The 23,653-nt window shown below is 41.1% G+C and overlaps 1 protein-coding gene across 1 annotated transcript in view; it reads right to left on the bottom strand.

Moving 5' to 3' along the window:
• Positions 1 to 23,653, bottom strand: part of nsmfb (NMDA receptor synaptonuclear signaling and neuronal migration factor b) — a 134,143-nt gene that overhangs the window by 34,279 nt on the left and 76,211 nt on the right. Inside the window, exons 7-9 of the mRNA XM_042488989.1 lie at positions 5,348 to 5,400; positions 3,759 to 3,848; positions 2,239 to 2,366 (exon numbers count right to left, since the gene is read on the bottom strand). Coding sequence (XP_042344923.1) covers positions 2,239 to 2,366; positions 3,759 to 3,848; positions 5,348 to 5,400 — 271 coding nt within the window. The remainder of the gene's footprint in view (positions 1 to 2,238; positions 2,367 to 3,758; positions 3,849 to 5,347; positions 5,401 to 23,653) is intronic.

A 23,653-nucleotide genomic window follows, 5' to 3' on the forward strand; every position in this document is an offset into this window, starting at 1 on the left:
AACCCGGTGGCGGTTCGACTTAATCTGCCCCGCTCCATGCGCATCCATCCCACATTCCACGTCTCCAAGGTCAAGCCGGTTAGGGAGTGCCCCCTGCAGCCCGCCTCCTGGCCACCTCCGCCTCCTTGTCTCATCGATGGGGCTCCGGCTTACACAGTGCGTCGCCTGCTTCGCTCCCGTCGCCAAGGAAGGGGTCTGCAGTACCTCGTGGACTGGGAGGGATACGGTCCAGAGGAGCGGTCTTGGGTGCCGGCCCGGCAGATACTGGATGACCAGTTGGTGGAGGAGTTTCACCGTTTGCATCCTGACCAGCCCTCCCGTGTCGTCTCGGGACGGGGGTCCCCTGCCTCTCTTCCTCATCCTCCTCCTGTTTCCGGGGCGTCTGGTTTGGGGACCTCCACGGGGGCTCCCGTGTCTCCGCTGGAGGACGATCCTTCTTCCAACGACGACAGGATTGGATCGGACGTCTCCGAGGAGTTCTACCTGTTCCTCTGCCTGTTTCCTGTCAGTGCTGCTGCCTTCGCGGACGGATTTCCTGGTGACCGAACCCCTGCCTGCCCTCGACCATTCCTCTGCTCGACCCCCGACGACACTTCCACACGTGTTGTCGGCTCGTTGTGCTACGGGGCTTCCTCCTCCCCAGCCACAGTGGGTACAGGCTTCGTTTCTCCTCTTCGTGGGAAACCCAGAGACATTGCTTGGGCTCTCCGCCTGAAGAACGAACTAACTATCTGTAAGCTGAACTTTATTTGTGTTGGTATTAATAAAAGTTATTACCGACCACCACAGAGTTTTGGTGTACTGCATCTGGGTCCTAAACACACCCGTTACACTACAGAAACTTTGCCTGTATTTTTAAACTAGTTGCTCCGTGTCAGGGCACAGCTGATAGAGGATGCCAGAGAATCACAAACATTTCCAATAACTCAAGAGCAACGTAAAGTCCAAAGTCAAAATTAATGAAAAAAGCTGGAGGTATCATCATTTCCAAACTTAATAAAATGGTGTTGTCTAGCAAAATATTCTGTTTCTTGATGCCGTTTAGCCTTTCACGTTTCAGTGCGGTCCCAATCACTATATTATATTTCCCATCATGCCTAGATCTTGACTGAGTGGTTTTTAGTTTGCTGTTTTCTGGTCATACACACAAATGTCACTTTTTTCTCATTGTTTATACATATCTGCAGAACATGGTGGTTTATTCTGATTAAGTCTTTGTGTTAACCCTACTTGCATTATTACAGTAATAATTCCATGTCTCCTGGAGCTCTGATTCAGAAATGGCAGCGTAATCTTCTTAGCGATGGGTCAGGTGTGCTGTAATTAAGCAATATCACACGAGAGTTAATCATGTGTGATTCAGTCGTAGGCACAAGGCCGCTTTTATACAACAGTTCTACAAGCATCTTTAATTTGTTAATAGTAACAACTGACAACATATTATGATTTGTTTGTTTAATTAATGCTTTTGTTTTAGCTCTGCCTAATCTGTTTTATCTCAGTTTTCATGTTATGCACAGACCAGATGCTTAGTATCCTGAACAATTATCTCTGTGTTTTCAGTGAAATAAGTGTCTGTTAACAGACAATTTGATGGCCTGCTGCTGTCCTCTTCTTGCATTACTTATTTCATGTCTTCTGGAGCAATGATTCAGAAATGGCAGAGTAATCCTCTTAGTGCTGACGCAGGTGTGCTGTAAGGCATATTTGAGCACATTCTAAAAGTCTTGCGGACCAATCAGATTGTTTGTTTCGACGTACTCATTGTATAATTGTATGTATAGGAATTATGGTTAGGCAAAAAAGGTATATAGAAAGGTGTAGAAAACACACATGCACAAACACACACACACACTCACACACACGCACACACACACAAATATGGGACGCAAACTCCAGACTCCCGCACTAGTTATCACTCCAAACTCAGAATGTCAAAGTTTGACGCAGCAGGGATACCTAAAACATCATAGGTTGACATGGATGATCACTACCCGACCGTCACCATGTGATGACTTCGGAGTGAGACTGGGTTGTCTGTGTTTTTTTCTTTCTTGTTTTGTTTTTTTGCTGTTGTTGTTTGGCTAATTCTCAGTTAAGGTTTTGTACTTTTTACTAATTTCTTGCTAATTACGAGGTCATTTGTTTAGCAGTTGCTCATTGCCTTCTTCCCATGTTTTTCAAAGAAATCGAACCATTTTGCCCAGGTTTTAAATGGTTAATTGCCAAGACCCTCACCAGGATTTTAGGTGGGATGAAATCCTCTCCATCACAGGCCACTCTCTCCATCTCCCTCTCCTCCTCCCACTCAGCATCCTCATCCAGCCCTTCAACTAGTGTCCCTGAGGACGTCTGAAGCTCGCCACCTGGCACAGACACACACACACGCACGCACGCATGCACGCACGCACGCACGCACGCACGCACGCACACACACACACACAAAGAGTGAGATGAAACACACAAACAAGATTAGAGAGGATGGTGCACCACTTAAAAGCTTGCACCTATTTTTTTATTTTTCCAGATGGGAGTAAGGGAGGAGTTCAACTCAGACAGCAGACACGACAAAACGACACACTAACACTCTCTTTTATTTATCCAGCCAAACACAGACAGCATCAACACAAAGCAACAGGCAGATGGGCAACAGACTGAAAGATGACGATGGCTCTGTGGTTGAATGATACACAGGATAGGAACAGAGATACAGAATGCAGATAAAGGCACACCATCCTGTAACTGTAGACATACAATGACAGTCAAAACCTAAAATAAGAGTGCATGTGTGTGTCACAGTACATCTATCAGTCTGTGTCTGGGTGCCAACCATTCGTCCACAATGTCCTAGGTGCAACCATACTCCGCCTTCCCCAGGACATATGTTCTGGTCTTATCAATCATTAAGCAGCTTTTGGTTTTCAATATTTAAATGTTTCTCATATTTATGTAATAAAACAATAAACCCAATTCCTTTACTACTTCTTTTTGAGTAATCCAATGAGAGAGGGCCTTTCTGGTCATCAAACAAGAGAAACAGAGAAACTTTCGCTTGCCTCTGTGATGAATAAATGATAGTACTAGAGGTCAGATATACTGTATGTGGGTCATACTAGAAATATAATGAAACCTGTTTGCCTTTCTTTAACTATTTTAAAACCTTGTCATTTGAATGATTAAGTTTTAAAATAGCTGTTCCTTACAAAATAGTTCACTTATGTATTGAATATACATAACCTAAGAATTGTTTTCTCCATGTGTGACTTACATACTCTATCTCCATATGTGTGTTATATATTAGATGGTTCACTTACATATTGAACATACATAACCTAGGACTGGTTATTTCTATTTATTTGACCTATGTATTTATTTATTTATTAATGTATTTTATCATTATTATTATTTCATTTTATTCATTTATATTTTTTTTGTTTTTTCTCTTCTTATTTCAGCAAACTGTGTAAACCTGGATGGGAGAGTGTGAGTGGGCATATTTGTAAATGACAATCACGTCTATACATGTATCTTCATGTTATATGATTATATTTTGAAAATATACAGTAAATAAAGTTGTTAAAGAAAATAGTGTCTCTTAAGTCATTTGCTCTTGTGTTTATGTGTGTGTATAAGTGTCTGTATAAAAGAGTACATGTATGTACTATGTAGAGTATGCGTGTGTGTGTGTGTGTGTGTGTGTGTGTATGTGTGTGTGTGTGCGCGTGTGTGTGAATGTGATTGAGAGAGGGCCAACTCACTGTTTCTGGAGTCATGCAGCGAGTCAGGGTTGACGGGGGTAGGGTCACTCCACGAACGGCTGAAGCTCTTGGTGCGGCGGTCGACAAAGGCTGAGGGCGAGAGGAGGGAAGAAAGTGACTTTTAAAGAATCATCAAGCACAGAAATCAAAGCTAATGCTGCATCGGTACACTGTGACGTCACTGTAAGGTGATGTTACAACTCAACAGTCCAAACCAAAATCCATCTTTTTTTTTTACACATAGCTTAAACTAGATATACCACGGGGTTTTATGCCTCTTAAGTAATGGACAATACATGTTTTATGAGGTCACTGTGACTTTGACCTTTGACCTTCAACCACCAGATTCTAATCAGTTCATTCTCGAGTCCAAGCAGATGTTTGTGCCAAATTTGAGGAAACTCCCTCAAGGCCCCTTTCAGATATTGTGTTCACTAGAATGAGACTGATGCAAAGTCACAGTGACACTGACCTTTGAACACCAAATTCTAATAGACTTATCACTGAGTATGAATATTTGTGTCAAATTTTAAGAAATTCCCTCATGGTGTTCTTGAAATATTACTTTCACAAGAATGATATGAATACAAGGTCACTGTGACCTTTGACCTTTTACAACAAATATCTAATAAGCTCATCCTTGAGTCTACTTGAAGGTTTATCCTAAATAAATTTTAATTAATTAATTAAATTTAAGAAATTCCCTAAGGTTGTTTTTAAAACAATGACTCCATATGAATGAGATGACTGCAAGGTCACTGTGACCTTGACCTTTGACCACCAAAATCTAATTAGCTCATCCTTGAGTCTACTCAAATGTCTGTGCCAAAGTTGAGGAAATTCCATCAAGGTCTTCCAAGATATTGCGTTTGCAAGAATGATTTCAGTGATCTTGACCTTTGACCTATGAACACCAAAATCTAATTACTTCATCTTTTCGTCCAAGTGAACGTTTGTGCCTAACTTGAAAAAATTCCCTGAAGGTTTTCTTGAGATACTGCGTTGACAAGAATGACAGATGGATGGACAGACAGAAGAATTATGGAGTGTTTTGAGGAGCGAGGGGTGGATGTTATATCAATATGGCACACTGATTAACAAGAAAATTTCCAAATGGCACTTGCGTAGTTAGTGACTGTTAGAGTTCCATGCTAGTTCCAACACGCTGATGAAGCATCACAAAAGGCTTAGCAGAGGTTAAGTTGCTCGATAAATTTTACTCAACATAAAAATCTGAGGTGTCAGGATACAACAAACTAACAAATGTATGGAATGCTGAGTTCTAGCAATAACTTAATCAGCATTTGATACCCAATCAATACAAAATTCTTTTTCCAAAGCAAGTGAAAGTGAGTGCATAGACACACACACACACAGACACACACATGCACGCGTACACAGCAGTCTAAATACTTTAGTGTAGACTGATCAAATGATCTTTAAGGTTTTAAGGAAGAGGGTTTTGCTGGCATGTCTGATTAATAAACACACTCAAACATGTATTCCAATAAGCATGCAGAGTACTGTTGATCTATGCATGAACTGTCATTGGCATGCACACATGCATAAAGATACAGTGAAAGACTTACTCTGGACCTTCATCCTGCGGCTGCCCACCACTCTAAGGTGTTTGCGGAAATTTCTAAGATTTTATGGAAGAAAAGGACATAGAGACATCAACGGAACAGAGGCACACAGCCAGTAAATGAAAGAATGCATCCCACTTACACAGATGGAAAGATAACAAGACCAAAATTAGGGATGTGTATCATTAAGATTTTCACAGTACCACTACTTTCACAGATACTGCTTATTGATTATAATAATCATTACTTTACCAGTTCTCTTATTGGTTCTTTTTCAGGGGTTTTGAAAAAAAAAAGACGAAAATAATTAACATTGCTTTATTTTCTATGTATGTAAGTACATTATATAAACAATTAAAATAAGTAAATAAAATTGTCAAATAAATTGACATTCTGTAATAATATTGTTTTGAACATAATCTTGTTTTTTTTAGACTGGGTTTTGTTGCCCATCCCTGGTCAAAATACAAAACAAAGTCAAAAGTATAGCCAGAGCTGTGTCAAGAAGATTGATACCAAATCAGCTCTGAGTCTCCAGCAGGAAGCTCCGTCTTGTGCACATGCTAATTTGTTTGCTTACATCCTAAAATATAAATAATCTGCAATATCCAAATCATTTGGTTTCAAAAAGAAAAATCTGCTGCACAATTTAAAAGATTTTTAAATGGGAAAGCTTCTGGCTCGCCTTGTGGGGCGTATGGCCCATGTGGGCTGGGTCCTTTCCAGTGTTCCATGTTGGATTCAAACTTGTGGCCCTTTACTGGTGTCATCACCCCTCTCCCTCCTGCTGTTCCTATCCATTTAGCTGATTAATAAAGGCCAAAACACCAAATAATAATCTTAAAAAAAAGTATATATATTTTTAACCTTTCCCAAATTGCAACTCTTTTTCCTAATCCAAACCATGTTAGCTGACATAACATTTCTATAACATAATCCCAAATTAAAGTTTTGTTATCACTTATATTTGCCTACATGGATGCAGCTTTCTATTATTTTATACAAAAATTACTAGAAAGTAAAATACATTGGCTGAAATTAAGTGAAATAACATGTTATTTCCAGATACCTAGGTAGGAAACAGGCTTCAATTTCAATCAATCAATCAATCAACTTTATTTATAAAGCACCTTAAAGAGCAACATAAGCTAAAACAAAGTGCTGCACATCAGGGCAAATGAAATATAAAAACATAACACATAAAACAAGCAACAGCACAATAAAACAAGAACAATAAAATTAATAAAAACAGCAGTCAATTTAGGAAATGGCATAAAAATCCCTGTTTTGGGGCAGCAGGTGGAATACATTTTTTCATCCAGATCGGTCAGAAAAAACAAACAAATAACAGTAACAAAATACAAATATTTCTTTAATAATGCCTGCAGATTACTAAACATACTGTTTGCTAACATACTAGCATGTAAAAGGCAAAGAACTATCTATCTGATAGTGAGGTGGTTTTAGTATTTTGATTATCAGCCCTGTCTCCTAGTGTTCATGTTTGTATGTTACTAATCTGCTGTCTTCATTGAGTTATCATAGCTACGTAATTGCTGCCTTCAGAGACAATGTTTCTTTCAGGTAATGAAACACTACATTCCTGTACCACACAGGCTTTGGATGAGGTGGATGGAGAAGATGGCAGGCATACAAAGTGCAGGATTCCAGAACTCTGGGTTCATTTTCAGGTTCTGCCTTGTCTTAAGCCCTGTACACACTGTGCGATTTTGGGCCTTCTCAGACAAAAGATAACAATTGTGGCAGAAACGTGGGGATATCTTTGCTCGTGGCTCTAAATGGTGGTCCTACATTGCACAGTGAGAGAGGTGCAAGGACGGCCGTTGTCGCGGTTGTGTGATCAAAGACAGCCTGGGATAAAGATATTTGGGATGAGAATCTAACAGTGTGACTGTTGTTAAAACCTACGTCCACTAACCAACCAATAGAAATGCAGCATGAGTCTGTGTCCTACTCTTATATAGATTTTTTCCCGACACACAGTATTGTTGTCACAGCAAAGGCTTGATATCTTACATTGTTTTGGTTTGTTTACCTTTTTCTCTACAACTACAGCTGCGTAGATGAATGACGCCTGCCAACGACCCTGTGTTCCTCTGTTTGTACCCAAGTTTAATCAGATCCATGTAGCACAATGTGGCTTGCACTAAACTTATAAGATTGCAAAAATCTCACTGTCTGCAGGAGGCTTAAGGTTAAGGCAACAAAAGCAATTTGGTTAAGGTTAGGAAAAGTCGTGATTTTGGTCAAATTTTAATAAAAGAACATCAAAACAAGGACTCCTTATGATTGTGATTTTACTTACATTTTAATTAAAAAAAAACTTAGTAAAGGCTATTGTTTTAGCTTTAGGCAAAAAATGCACTTTGGTTAATGTTGGTAAGATTGTGACTTTGGTTAAATGTTAAAAACGGTTATAATTCTGTGGTAAATGGTAAATGGACTGTACTTGTATTGCGCTTTTCTAGTCTTATCGACCACTCAAAGCGCTTGTCATGGTTATTGTATGGTGTTGTTTTCGGTGCTTGTATTTTTGGAATTCTTCCCCTTTCTTTTTCCCTTCTGCATGTTCCCTCCTGTGTGTGTGCAGCGGTAGGCGGGGCTGGCTTCCCCTGATGAGGCACACCTGAATTTCATTTGACAATCACTCCAGCCTTCTTATGCCCGGTTGAGACTCTGCTTCAGTGCTAGATCACTCCATTGCAGTCGGTAACCAATGTGTTTTGCTAGCTCGCTTGTTTCTAGATTCTCCATTGCTCTGTCGTATTTTTGCCTGCTCCTATACAGTGGTTTTTTGTTTTTCTGCCTACTGGCTGATTTTTTATTTCAACCCCATGCTTGTCTCCAGTTAGCTTCACCTGTGCCACGCCGACTTTCCAGCCTGACTACATCTCTGTCGTGTGCCACCTGTCTGAGTGCCTCAGTCTGCCATGCCAGCCAGCAGCCAGCCAGCCTCCGCTGACGCCACCAGCCTTTGTTTGTTCCCTCTGTTTTGATCAATTGCAATAAACTCTTCTACACGTTTTTTTCCGTCTTCGTCTCTGCATTTTGGCTCCTCCATACAAACAGCCCTCACAGCGCTTTCACACTACACTGTCACATTCACACACTGGTGGCCAAAGCTACCATACAAAGTGCTACCTGCTACTCAGTAATCATTCACATGCACTCACACTCCGATGACACTCTATTGGGAGCCATTTGAGGTTCAGTATGTTGCCCAAGGATACTTGTCGACATGTTGCTCGGAGGAGCCGGGGATCGAACCGCTGACCTTCCAACGACCTGTTCATCCTCTGAGCCACAGCCTTACTATGAGTGGATATTGCATTGCAAGGTTGCCTAATTTGGCAGAAAAACACTGAAATACGTGGTCAGTGGACATTTTGTTGATAACTGAAATGCTTATTAGTGAACATTTTGCTGACACATTTTGTCATTTTTGAGACTTTCCACATACATTAATTTTCAAAATTTCCTTGTTATGTTAATAGAAAATGTATTGTTCTTGGCATTACATCTCCCTCAAAATGCATTTGCTGTTTCATAACAGTTGCACATAATTGTTATTTCCAGGAGACAGGGCTGAGATTATGCATTGTGCAAGTGCTCTCTTTTGTTAATTTATCCTAATTTGTCACTCTTTCAGTGAAGCTACAGTATGAAACCAAGTGAAGTACAGAGTACCTCAGATGGAGTACTGCAAAATTACTGGTGCTAGATAAATAGCTGATTAAAGAGCACTCCACGCATTTTACTCATGATGATCAGTTTGCTCATGCAGACTGTATAATGGCCAATTACAGCAACTCTGACTGGACCTGCTTAAGTCGCAGAAAATAAGTCCAGTGATGATGACGAAGCATGGAGAGACACTATTGAGCTGCATGATAAGAAGAAAGAAGAAATGTAGTATTCAACGGTTTTGTTTCTTGCTTGTCCGCTAACTTCATTACAGTGCACTCACCTTTAGCTGAAGTAGGGCTATTCTTGTATTGAATTAATGAAATTAATTTCAAATGTTTTTGCATATTGTGTAAAATGTCTATAAAAAACAAGTTATTACAATATGCACAGAAAGGTTACTTTCAGCCAGACTTGATGGTAGCTGGGTAGATTAATTGTTTTGAGTGACAACCTGTAAAGTGCAATGTGAATATTCACAATATATGCTAACGAGTGGCCATTACTGATGTTATTGACTGCTGTGACTCAAGGTGCAGCCTCACAAACAAACCTATGCAAACAACCTCTTAACACCACATTATGTGATGGCTGCACATGTTGAAATTATGTGCCAACAGCACAAAAACAAAGCCAAAGTAAAGTAAGTTATGATTCTTTGGCTTGGTGAACACACAAATACCTTGGTTCAGCAACGTCATGCAGCAAGTGGAGTTTAATACTAGGTAGTATAAAAAGGGACAAGTCCGCTTATAGAGAAGGTTGGGGTGGTGGACAGCTCATACAGACCTTTGTAGTAGGTCTGTTCTGCAGTCTCATTCAGCCACTTGTTAGCAACCTCCTTTTTAAAGACACATGCAGGCTTCACAGAGTTCACAGAGGGATATTTATCGACACATTTTATGTTGAAGAGCAAAACATGAAAGTCTCTTCAGCTTGTGTCATCTACAGACCTTTTTTCAGGCTTCTAACCAAGAACACATTCAAAAAACCCACTGACTTTGAGACAAGAGAAAGGAGGTGTTGAAGTGCTAACTCAATTCTGGGTTTAAAGACTCATTCCTGGGGTTGGCAATTCAACCAAAGAAAATCTTGGTGTGTGTGTGTGTGTGTGTGTGTGTGTGTGGTTTTTTTTCCTGTCACAGGTCTCAACATGAACACTTGCCCAGGGCAAGTAAACTCTGTGTTCAGGGAAGTGGAATGCCTTGAGTGAAAAATAAATATGATCTACGATGTCATATAATCTGAAAAAAACTGTAATTGTAAAACTTTTCCACCTGAGCTGTGTGTGTGAGTCTGTTTCATCACTAAGTGTTAAACAGGACTGATGAGAAAAATCTGACACACTGGACACTACAGAAGGTAACTCTGAGGTTGTTGATGTTCTGTGCAACATAACATTGCTAACGTTGAATAACTATGTAACAGTAGGTCCACCCTAGACATGAAAGTGCCGAAATATGTTAATTGTAGCGCAGCTGCCTGTCAGCTGTCACCTTGCCGTTCACACAAGAAGCGTATTCCTTCACACCGGTGAGCAAGTCTTTCTGCTCCTCTACTCTTTTCTAATCACATGGAGAGCTCTCTGCTTTCCTGTGTGTGACTGCTCTTCTCTACCTCTCTCTGTTTAGACACAGCTGACAAATGTGTGGAAGCATGAGCAACATATTTTTTTTCATTTATCATCAGCAGATGATAATGAAAAAAATAATATGGATTATTGGTGAATCTGTCTGGTTTGCTCACGGCTTGCATAAAAATAAAACAGGCACTACAACTATTGGTGCAGATTGAGAACTGTCACAGAGCTCGGGGCCATGGCGCGTCCAGTGTGAACAGCCTTATTTCTCAACTTCTCACTAAAAGAAAATAGGCAGCTTTGCAGCACTTCTGCATCCAGTGAAACGCTGCATATGACAGAGAGACCTCCTACAGTCAAGAAGCTAACGTTAGCAATCCTGTTGCTCCAACAGGGGCTTTGTTGTGATTGTACCCCTTTCAGAAGCTCTGCATCTGGCTCTATCTAACTGCAGTGTCTTTTTGGAGACTTACTAAAATAAATCCATAGTAATAAATCAAACACTGAATGTTTTTTGTAATTATTTATCTATTTTCTGATTAAAAATGGGAGTTGAATGTTTAAAAATGTTTATCTTTGGGTAACTTTAACTTTAACTTTTATTTGATAGGACAGATATAGCGGGGTGGGGGGGACAAAAGCAAAGGGACGAAGCCAGGCTCGAACCCGCAGCCGCTGCGGCAAGGACACAGCCTTGGCCCTTTACTGCGTGTCATCCCCACTCTCTCTCCCTTTCATTCTGTATCTGTCCTGTCTCAAATACAGGCAAAAGTTAAAAAAAATCATCTTAAAAAAAACCAAAAAAAAAACAACGAGGGGATGTGAAACAAAGCCGAGTGATAACTGTAAACCCTCATTCCCACTGCACAAAAAACCCAATAACACCCACTAACATCTGGCTTTATAATGCGCAGCATTGATCAGCATTCACACCCGGGTCAAAGGCCTCTGCAGTTGACACGGGCTTTTATCGCCTTCATCTTCGATCAGCATTGATGAGAACGCAAACACCCAGGTGAACCATGGATGTATTATAAGGAAGTCTGGATACAGCCGTGGGGGCGGGGCCTCATTCATTTCTATGAGAGCTGCTCAGTGGCGCATGAAGCAGAGAAAACTCTTTTTCCAGGTTTAGAAAAGTGTAAAATACCCAGATCTACTGGCCCATAGAGCATGCGTAGAAGTGATTTACGACAGCTGAACGCGGCAGGTGCACGAGCATTGCTCTCGTAGTAGCTTAGCTTATTAGCAACAGCAGCTAATCTGCGGTATAACGACAGTGCTGTCGGTTTTAATATTTACGTGATTATCAGATAATGGTATATTTATCTTTCTCTCTCTCTCTCTCTCTCTACACACACACACACACACACATATAAATACAACTCATCAGGGAATCATATCGTAATCATGACCGGAGAAATCAAATTAACAGAATTGGAACGTGTTGTGCCCATAAAAAGGTAATAAAAGGTGGTGCCTTGTAATATTGCCCCGTGTTTTATTACACAGCTCAACTTTAAAAAATACTACGTTCAATACCTTTTAGTAACTGTCACTGGTGCTCCACGCTGCTCACTGATAATCGATAGTTTGAATACAGACCGTAGGCTGTATATACGGTCTCTGATACAGACACAGTAAGACATAATAATTGGCACTCCTTTTGGGGGAAACCTGGTCTTATCCAGAGGGACGGCATCCATCCCACTTTGGATGGAGCCGCTCTACTCTCTAGGAATTTGGCAGAGTTTATTAGAGGCCCAAAGCCATGACAAACCAGAGTTGGGACCAGGGTTCAGAGTGGCAGTCTTACACGCTTCTCTGAGCTTCCTCTAGCACAGTCACACACCCATAATGTAAATGTTATAAAAACAGTGTCTGTCCCCCGACCACTTCATTTGTTTAAAGCTAAAATAAACAAAAGGGAAGTTGTACAAGAAAATCTCATAAAAATTAACTCATCTCCTGTCAGACAGCATCATAACAGGAGAATTAAATGTGGACTCTTGAACATTAGATCCTTATCAACCAAGGCTCATTTAGTCACTGATTTAATATTGGATAACCATACTGATTTATTATGCCTCACTGAGACCTGGCTTTGTCCTGACGAGTATGTTAGCCTGAATGAATCCACTCCTCCTGGTCATATAAATAGTCAGGTTGCGCGGGACACTGGCCGAGGAGGGGGAGTTGCTGCTATTTTTGATTCAAGCTTAGCAATTCACACTAAGTCTAAGCTAAACTATAATTCATTTGAAAGCCTTTTTCTTAGTCTTTCTCACCCATCCTGGAAAACTCTACAGCCAATTCTATTTGTCATAGTGTACCACGCCCCCGGCCCATACTCAATCAAATTTAGTGCTTAAATCAGACAAAATTATTATCGTAGGGGATTTTAACATTCACATTGATATTAATAGCAATAACCTTAGTTCTGCTTTCTCCACGCTTTTGGATTCAATAGGCTTCAGTCAGTGTATACATAAACCCACCCACCACTACAATCACACCCTCGATCTAGTCCTTGCATACAGCATCGATATTGAAGATTTATTAGTCTTTCCTGAGATTCCTGCTCTGTCAGACCATTATTTTTCACATTTTTCATTTTTTTATTACTCGACTACAAGCCTCTCAGTAAGAGCTACTATTCTAGATGTCTATCTGATTCTGCAGTGGCTAAATATTAAAGGAACTAATTCCTTCTGCTTTGACATTATTACCATGTCTTACAGCGACTGAGAACACTACTACTAACTTAAGTCATTCTCAAATTGACTGTCTCATCGATAATGCTACTGGCTCACTGCAATCAGCTCTCGACACTGTTGCACCCTTCAAGAAGAAAATAATGAAACAAAGAAAATTAGCTCCGTGGTTTAACCTCCAGATTCGCAAATTGAAACAAACATCGCGAAAATTTGAAAGACATTGGCGTTCAACCAAACTGGAAAAGTCCTGTTTAGTCTGGCTGGACAGCCTTATAGTCTATAAGAAGGCCCTCCACCATGCCAGGGCAAACTATCATTCATCATTAATTGAGGAAAACAAAAACAATCCCAGGTTTCTTTTCAACACTGTAGCCAGGCTGACTCAAAGTCACAGCTCCATAGAGCCTGTATTCCTTCAGCCCTAAGCAGTGACGACTTTATGACTTTCTTTAATGATAAAATTATAACTATTCAAGATAAAATCCATCACCTCTTGCCCTCAACTGACCTGACCCCAGACTCAGATAGCCTGGATATGGCAGCAAGGCCTGAAATTTATTTGGGCCATTTCTCCCCTATTGACCTTCATCGACTCTATACTTTGATTTCTGCATCTAAGCCATCAACATGCCTGCTAGACCCCATCCCAACTAAGCTCCTTAAGGAAGTTTTGCCCTTATTAGACAACTTCTTATTAGATATAATAAATGCGTCTTTATTAACAGACTATGTACCTCAGTCTTTTAAAGTAGCTGTCATTAAACCTCTTTTAAAGAAGCCCACTCTCGATCATGAGATTTTAGCTAACTATAGACTGATATTTTTGAATAATATTTTTATTACGGTTTTTCCATAACCATACAAACTGAACACATTACAAACAAGCTAACAAACAAATCAAACAAACAGACAAACAAACAAACAGTGGCCACAGAAATCACATCTTGTAGAAGTCCCTGATATGCCTAGCCCACAACCTCCCAAAGAATAATTGCCTGCAATTATATAGGCATATTGTGGGAGGTGCCATAGCACCTGAACAAATATATGCACACAGCAGCACTCAGTCCATTACATTTGACAGTGATGCAACAGCTAATCAAGTCAAAAGGAACAAATAGAAAAGGGGTATACATTTTCATAAAAAGGAAGATTTGGAATCTTAATAAAATTTCACAAAACAAAATATGAGTAATAAATGACAATCACAATCAATCACCCAGTAGTTAGAAATATAGCCTCCTGGCCCAAAAATATCATTTTGCCAATTATCAGTGCTGTGATCAACCATTCCCTTTAAGACAATGCTTGTGAGTCTTTTACCAGCATATTTAAAAAAGGGTGTCCAGGACTTGAAGAAAACTGCTGTTTTACATCTGAATCTATATGTTAGATATTCCATTGGTATTAACTTAAATATCAATTTATGCCAGCCTACAATTGTAGGGGGTACATTATCAATCCATTTAAGCAATATATTTTTTCGAGCAGCAAATGTAAGAATATTAAACAGCTTTCTTTGATCTGGGCCTTTGATATGAGGGCTGGGTAAGCCCAGGAGCAGAGCCTGAGGGTCAGGGTCAAGATGGACATCAAAAATCATATTAAGTTTATCAGTAAATTTACGCCAGTACTCCTCAATATGAACACACGACCAGACACAATGCCTGTAACACCCCACCTCCACGTGACACTTAGAGCACATTTCAGTCAAACTCGGATTCATCCTATGTCTCAGCTGGGGGGTTATCTGTAAGCGATGCAATATCCTAAACTGGGTCTCTCTGGTTCTGTTACATATAGAAATCTCTTTCGCCAATTCCCAAACTTCTGCCCATGTTGTTTCATCCATTCTGAGATTGAAATCATTATTCCACACTTGTCGCAGATAGTCTGTAGTATTATCACTAGCCTGATTAAGTTCAGCTTACCCCTGGCCAAGGACTGATTTCTTGCCTCTGTTGAGGAGCAAACGTTCTATTTTTGAAGTCTGATAGTCAAAGACATGACTATTCTGATCCTGAATGAAGCTACAGACTTGGAAAAATTTAAAGCAATTATGTGGGGGTAGGTGGTATTTCTTTTCAATTTCTGTAAATGGGAGCATCACTCCTTTATGAAATAAATGCCCTAATGTTAAGATACCTCTATCTCTCCAAATGTTAAATCCGCCATCTGTACTAGCTGGGGCAAAATCAATGTTACCATGTATAGGGGCTAGGGAAGATAATGTATTCGCACGGCCTTCCAGCTTCCTTATTGCTTGCCAGGCTTGCAGAGTCGTTTTAACTATCACATTGTCAACTGAGACACTCTTAGTTTTCTTTAAGTCTAGTGCAAATAACAGACCAGGCAAAGGGCTACCTGCGTTAAGTGTTTCTAGATCCAACCAAACTGATTCTGGGTCATCATTAATCCAATCGGCTATGTAGCGAAGCTGTGCAGCTAGCTGATAAAGTCTAATGTTAGGGACAGCCAGGCCACCTTTCTCCACAGGCATCTGTAGCTTACTCATCTTCAATCGTGGTTTCTTTTTGTTCCAGATAAATGTGCTGAAACAGCTGTTCACCCTCTTAATAGTTTTATTATTAAGTAAAATAGGGACCATTTGAAAATGATAAAGGAGTCTCGGCAAGATATTCATTTTGAGCAAGGAAATCCTCCCTAACAAAGACAGTGGCAGAGATATCCACCTGTCTAGATCATCCGTAATGCGTTTTAGAAGAGGTTCAAGATTAGCCTTGTACAGTGCTTCTAATGATGGGGTAATTGAAATCCCCAAGTAAGTGAAGCCTGCAGGCGACCATTTAAATGGAGATGGGGTGGGGCAGTGGGGGTTACCTAGAGGCATGACCTCAGATTTAGAAAAATTGATTTTGTACCCTGAGAACTCACTAAATTGATTTATGATTTCCAAAACAGCTGGTACAGATGTCTGTGGGTTAGTTACAAAAAGTAAAATATCATCAGCGTATAAGGCTATTTTATGATCTTTTTCACCAACAGTGATTCCAGTAATATCCGGACTGTTCCTTATGGCTTCCGCAAAAGGTTCTATAACTATGGCGAACAGCAACGGGGACAGGGGACATCCCTGCCTGGTACCCCTGCCCAGGGGGAAATAAGAAGAAGTCTGTCCATTAATCCGAACAGCTGCCAGTGGTCTGTTATATAAAAGTTTAACCCAGCTGCAGAATGTTTCTCCCAGCCCAAAGGTATTAAGAGCAGAAAAAAGAAAAGGCCATTCGACTCTGTCGAAGGCCTTTTCAGCATCTAGACTCACCACCATGCTGGATAGTTTCTTCTGATGTGACAACTGAATTACATTTAGCAGCCTTCTCATATTGTTACTAGAGTTCCTGCCAACAACAAATCCTGACTGATCGACATTAATAATATTAGGAAGTACCTTCTCAAGGCGCCGTGCTAGTATTTTGGAAAGTATTTTAAAATCGACATTTAACAGGCTTATAGGACGATACGAGGGGCATTCATCAGCTGGTTTCCCCTTTTTAAGTATGAGACTGATGTTGGCTTCGGTGGGGGACTTCGGTAAAGATCCTCTAACAAACGAATCATTTAACATCTCCAGAAAAGGGTCTATAAGTTCTGACATAAATTCTTTATAGAATTCGCAGCTAAGGCCGTCAGGGCCTGGGGCTTTTCCTGACTGTAGGGTCTGCAATGCCTCCAAAGCCTCCTGTTTTATAATTGGTTTATCCAGTTCTCGTCTTTGTTCATCTGTTAGTTTAGGTAGAGTGAGTCTAGACATGAATTTATCAATCAGATCTGGCTGCTCACTGGTGTAGAGCTCACTATAAAAATCCCTAAACACCCTAGTAATATTGTTTGTATCAAATTTACTAGATCCATTTGTGTCTTTAATAGATGAAATTGTCTGAGAGTCACTCCTCCTGTTTACTAATCTTGCCAGGTATTTATTTGGTTTATTGCCATACTCGTATAGCCTGTGTTTAGCGAACCTAATACTTTGCTCGGCTCTATGAGTAAGCAGAGAATTTAGAGATGCTTTTGTGGCCAGCATAGCCTTCATATTAGCCTCAGATGGATATTTAGCGTACATCTTTTCAAGGCTGGATAATTCACTTTCTAGTTTCATTTGGGCTTCCAAATATTTGCGTTTTTTACTTTTTGTATAGGAGATAATCAGGCCCCTGGCATACACTTTACAGGTCTCCCACAACACCGAGGGAGAAATATCAGGTGTTTTATTTATGGAATAAAAGATTTTAAATTCTGACTTAAAATATGAGGCAAATTTGGGGTCACTGAGTAGATGTGCATTGAACCTCCAAGAGTTACTAAAACCTTGTTTTTCATTAAACATCAATTGTAAAAATACTGGACTGTGGTCAGAAACAGAAATAACTCCTATTTTACAAGACACCACAGATGATAGCATCAGCTTAGGAACAAAAAAGTAATCTATCCTGGAGCTAGTTCTGTGAGCACTGGAAAAAAAGGTGAACTCTTTTAAATCAGGATGTACAGTTCTCCAAATGTCAACAAATCCAAACTCATCACACGTATCTATTAATGCTCTAGCTCTTTTTGAGGGGGCCCCAGTTTCTGCCGGCAGTCTATCAATAAGTGGGTTAAGGTGGCAATTGAAGTCGCCACCTACTATGGAGCATTCGGTTTCAAGTTCAGCAAACTCCAAAAATACCTTTGTAACAAAATCAGTAGGGTGACCAGGTGGAGCGTACATGTTGAGAATTGAGATAAACTTTCCATATAATAGGCCTTTAATTATAATGTAGCATCCATTACTGTCTTTGACACAAGATTCAAGTTTAAAGGCCAATTTCTTGTTGATTAGAATACACACGCCTCTACTGTTTGACGTGTAGGATGAAAAAAAAGTCTCGCCGACCCAATCTCGTTTCAGTTTAAGATGTTCCTGGTCCTCCAAGTGGGTTTCTTGCAGCAACGCAATCTCAACACCTTCCTTTTTAAGGGAGGTGAGAATTTTTTTCCTCTTTACTGGGTGATGAATACCCCGCACGTTCCAAGTACAAAGTTTAATACTAGGAATACTCATAACTAAATTAAATAAACTTTAGCATAACTCAAGCTGTTGCTAATACTCACTGCCATACATACTAGTAAGCTAATCAAACTGAGCACATTGTAAACTTTTAACAAACCAGTGGCCAACCTTGGAATAAAACTATTTACAAACACATACACTAGGTCCTTCATTGACCATACCAATACCTTTAAACTTAAACGGAGAGTAAATTCAAACCCTCCTTTAAGGTGAGAGACCCTTTGCCTAACCCTAAATGCAAGCATGCTCCTAATCGAGCTGGCACATTTGGTTAAATTAAAGTGACTAAAAATATATGAGCCACCCCACCATTGGTGAAAACCAAAGTAAAGTTAACCAACTCCCCAAAAGGAGGAGAGGAGACAAAAAGGAGAAAAGAAAGGGGGGAGGGGGGCAATATTTACTACATTATGAGACCTGATGGCGTTGTTAGGTAAACTCAAACAAAAGTCCCAGTGTCCACAGCCATGGAAAGCAGAACGGCTGTTTTGCCTGGTTGGCAGTAAGCAGGTGTTTCATGAGTAATCACTACTTACGTTTCTCTAATAACTGTAGCTTATCAGATTAAAAAATATACATAAATAATAAAAAAAAAATTGACCAGTGTATCCATATGAATCTTTTAAAGATCAACCATAAGTTAACTCAAAATGTGCTTTTTAGGTGGAACAGTGGCCTTATTAGTTAACAACTTGCCCAAACAATGATGAAATTACCCGCTTCAGCTACATATCTCCTGTCCACTAGAGAGAGTCAACAAACACAGAGGCTTGCTCTGCAGAATGAAACGTTTTAACAGTGTTATTCACCGTAATCCTCAGTGAAGCAGGGTAGATCATGGCGTAGCGAGCCCCCTCGATATTCTGCAGCTTCCTCCTCACCTGGTCGAACTCGCGTCGCCTCTTCTGTGTTGCAGCAGCAAAGTCCGGGAAAAAGTGAATCCTCGTTCCCTCAACTCGGATGTCTTTCAGTCGTCTAGCTGCATCCATCACTCGTTGGCGGTCGCTGAAGTTATGAAACCACGCAATTATGGCACGGGGGAACCTGGACGTCTCCGGACCCTGAAGCCTGTGTGCTCTCTCCAGCTTAATGCGTCCCGCCTTAGTGTCGAGCTGCAGGATCTGGGGTATCCACGTCTCCATAAACGTTGTTGTGTTCGTCCCCTCCAGCTTCTCCGGCAGGCCAATGATCCGTAGGTTTTTGCGTCGGCCCCTGTTTTCGTAGTCGTGGAGACGCTCGGTTAACTCGTTAGCCGTCTTTTCCAGAGTTAGCAGGCGCTTTTCAGTATCAGCCGAAGCGTTTTCCACCATCAGGATCCTCTGCTCAGCCTCGCCAATCCGTTCGGTAACTTCTTTCAAACTCTGAGAGATGTTGGCTTTGATATCGAGTGCCATCTTTTCTAGTTTTTCATCCATCATCTGTGCGATATTTGCCGTCATTGCCTCCAGAACTCTGGTCAGCACCGGGTCTGCTTCCAGGCTAGCGGATGGGGGGCTAGTACCACCCGTTAGCATAGCATCGTCAACACGAGGAGAGGCCGCCGTTACATCTTTCTTCTTAGTGGTGTTTTTTGGAGGCATTTTGCCGGCAGCTTTGCTCCACAGCTGGTCCAGGGACATCACCCGGATTAGAATCTGTTTAGTTTTAAGTTATAACGCCAGCAGAAATTAATGAAACAGGATAACGTGCCGGAGCTCCAACAAAACGTGGCTACCCAAGCGCTTGCATCACCGGAAGTCCACTCATAGACCGATATTTAATCTCCCCTTTATTTCTAAAATCCTTGAGAGAGTGGTTGCTCATCAATTCTGTGACTTTCTCCAAGACAACAGTTTATTCGAGGACTTTCAGTCAGGCTTCAGAGTTCATCATAGTACAGAAACGGCACTTGCAAAAATTAATAATGACTTAATTAGCGCTTCTGACATGGGTCTGGTCTCTGTTTTAATCCTATTAGATTTCAGTGCCGCATTTGACACCATTGACCATCAAATCTTACTGCACAGACTTGAAAACTTAATTTGCCTTAAAGGAATGTCACTAGCCTGGTTTAAGTCATACTTATCAGATCGTTCCCAATTTGTTCACATCAATGATCAATCCTCCGCACATACTAAGGTCTGCTTTGGAGTGCCACAAGGTTCGGTGTTTGGACCAATCCTTTCTACTTTATATATGCTTCCTCTAGGCAACATAATTAGAAAACACTATATAAATTTCCATTGTTATGCTGATGATACGCAATTATATCTATCTATGAAACCAGATGAAACTGATTAGCTATCTAGACTTCAAACATGTCTTAAGGATGTAAAAGCCTGGATGAGCCGTAATTTCCTGATGTTGAATTCAGACAAAACTGAAGTTATTGTTCTTGGCCCCAAACACCTCAGAAGCTCCTTTTCCAACAATATAATTTCTCTAGATGGCATTACCTTGGCCTCTAGCACTAGTGTACGGAACCTCAGAGTTTTATTTGATCAAGATTTATCTTTTGCCTCCCATATAAAACAAACTTCAAGGACGGCTTTCTTTCACTTGTGTAACATTGCAAAAATAGACATATCCTCTCCCAAACAGATGCTGAAAAATTAGTACATGCTTTTGTCACCTCTAGGCTGGATTACTGTAATTCCCTATTATTTGGTTGCCCCAACAAATCTCTTAGGTCTCTCCAACTGGTGCAGAACGCTGATGCTCGTGTTCTAACGGGAAGCAAGAAAAGGGACCATATTTCTCCTGTTTTAACTTCTTTGCACTGGCTCCCTGTGAAATCCAGGATTGAATTTAAAATCCTCCTCCTTACTTACAAAGCTCTAAATGGTCAGGCTCCATCCTATGTCTCACAGCTCATAGTTCCTTACCAACCCTCAAGATCACTGTGCTCTGAAAATGCAGGGTTACTTTTGGTTCCCAAAGTTTCCAATAGTAGGATAGGAACCAGAGCCTTCAGCTACCATGCTCCTCTCCTATAGAACCATCTTCCAGTTTCGGTCAGGGAGGCAGACACCGTTTCAACTTTTAAGGGTAGACTTAAGACCATCCTCTTTGATAAAGCTTATAATTAGGGCTGGCTCAGGTTGCCTGGACCAGCCCATAGTTAGGCTGACATAGGTTTAACCTGCCGGGGGACTTCCTCTGATACGCTGAGCTCCTTTTCCTTCTCTCAATGCCGCCATCGGAAAATCATGCATGTCTGTTAACTGCATTGCCATTTGCAAGCTTAGCTTAGCCTCAGTAGTTTAGCTTAGCCTTACATCTGTGATAGCCATGTGGTACCTTCACTACCTGGGGCTCGCGATTACAGAGCCTGGGTCTGTTGGATTGCACTACGCGAATCCTGTTGCCTCTCGGGAGCATTCCTGCTCCCTTGTTTCCTAGTTTTCCTGGATCCTGGCCGTAACCTTGACTGTGCCTGACCGTGGTGATAGCTGTGGTGATAGCTGTGCTGATGCTGCGACCCTGCCTTTGGTTGTGCTCGTGCTGTGGCTGTACTGATACTGTGCCCTCGCTTGCCCTGATTGTGGTCTGGTCCTGGTTGCGCCGATGTTGTGATCTTGACACCTCCCTATCAGCATATGCATGAGACTGTTATCATCACCCTCAACATCCCCCTCTTCTCCCCCTCTCTCTTTCTCTTTTCTTTTTTGCCATAATTGTATTTCATTTGTTATTTACGACATCTATTGCTCGTCTGTCCGTCCTGGAAGAGGGATCCCTCATCATCCTCTACCGCTCTTCCTGAGGTTTCTTCCTTTTTTTTTTCCCCCCCGTTCAGGGGTTCTTTTTTGGGAGTTTTTCCTTGGGTGATGTGAGAGCAGAGGGATGTCGTACACTTTAAAGCCCTCTGAGGCAAACCATGTTTTGCGATAATGGGCTCTATAAATAAAATTGACTTGACTTGACATCCATATTAAGCTTTATAGCCAAAAGCGTATGGATGTGTTGTAAAATGGTTAAAATTATGAATTGTGATTAAAAAATGATGAATTACAGCAAAAATATCCATTACTACGGCCGGTACGAAGCCTGTGCTGTATCAGAAACTCAAGTTAATGCGCATTCTCACGAGTCCCGATGCGCATTCATTTTATGTCTGGAGAAAGACCGAATTCCAAATCTTGATTCTGAAAATAGCGCATTTTACGTCTTTAGGAAAAAACGCGTTTTGAAAAGTCAACATGTCTCAAAAAAAATTATCCAGTGATTTAAGGAGGTCTCTTTCCCAATGTTAACAAATGGGGAAAAGTCATTCTGGGCCAGTGTGCATCACGTGACGCTGTAGTTCCACTTTCGGCCACTATGTAAATTTTGCTTCAGAGGGTGGCGCACTTCCTGGGGGCTTGAGGTGAACGCAGTCATTTCTGTTCCCTAACCGGCGAGATGTAATGAGGCGCCGTCACTAATTATTGTCTGTGTCCGCCTAAGCAGCGCTAAAACACAGATTCCAACACATCTGCACCGAATTTGAAAGGGGGACTTAATAAGTAAGAGATAAATAAAGACAAAAACACAAAGAAAAGTTTTCAAAGACGTCTGCTTCTGCTGCTGCTCACTGATACCTGTTCTCCTGCCTGTCCGTGACGTTGCACCGACTACCCAACAACACAATGCGCGCGCGCACACACACACGCCAGCTAATGTGGCAGTGGGAATACAGACATCAACCCGTGTGCACCCACTAATTGCAGTGGGAATGAGGTATTATATACTGGTCCATAACCCAGAGCTTATTGCTTTTGACAAGACCCACCTGCTGTCGATTATTGCTAGCTTGTTCCACACAGCCGCTGTTGTTTGTGCCACCCCATAACACCCCACGACTTTAAGGTCAATTTCAGTGTTTATCAAAGTGTCACAGGAAAATAAAAAGCACACATCCTCCCGCATGCATTGAAAAATTTTGTATCCGAGACATCCCAAAAAACAATGCTGCCATGTCAGTGCTGATTGCAGGAGTCAAGAAGGCAGAGCCTAAAATAGAGCAACGACTCAGAGGAGAGCGGATCCATAAGTCAGCCAACATTGTATTTTCATAGTGAATGACAACAGCTTAAAAGACACCTAAAAACACCCGCGCATCAACATCACCCAGTCAAATTCACGTCAGTGTGAAAATGGGTCTGTAACGATCTTACCCGCTCAAAATACTAGATATGTACCTTTCCATTTAAAGCATTACACTCTAAACACACACACACGCACACGCTAAAATGAACGCGCATAGGACCCGCGGG

This window comes from Plectropomus leopardus, chromosome 6, assembly GCF_008729295.1.
Source record: "Plectropomus leopardus isolate mb chromosome 6, YSFRI_Pleo_2.0, whole genome shotgun sequence".
Lineage (NCBI taxonomy): Eukaryota > Metazoa > Chordata > Actinopteri > Perciformes > Serranidae > Plectropomus > Plectropomus leopardus.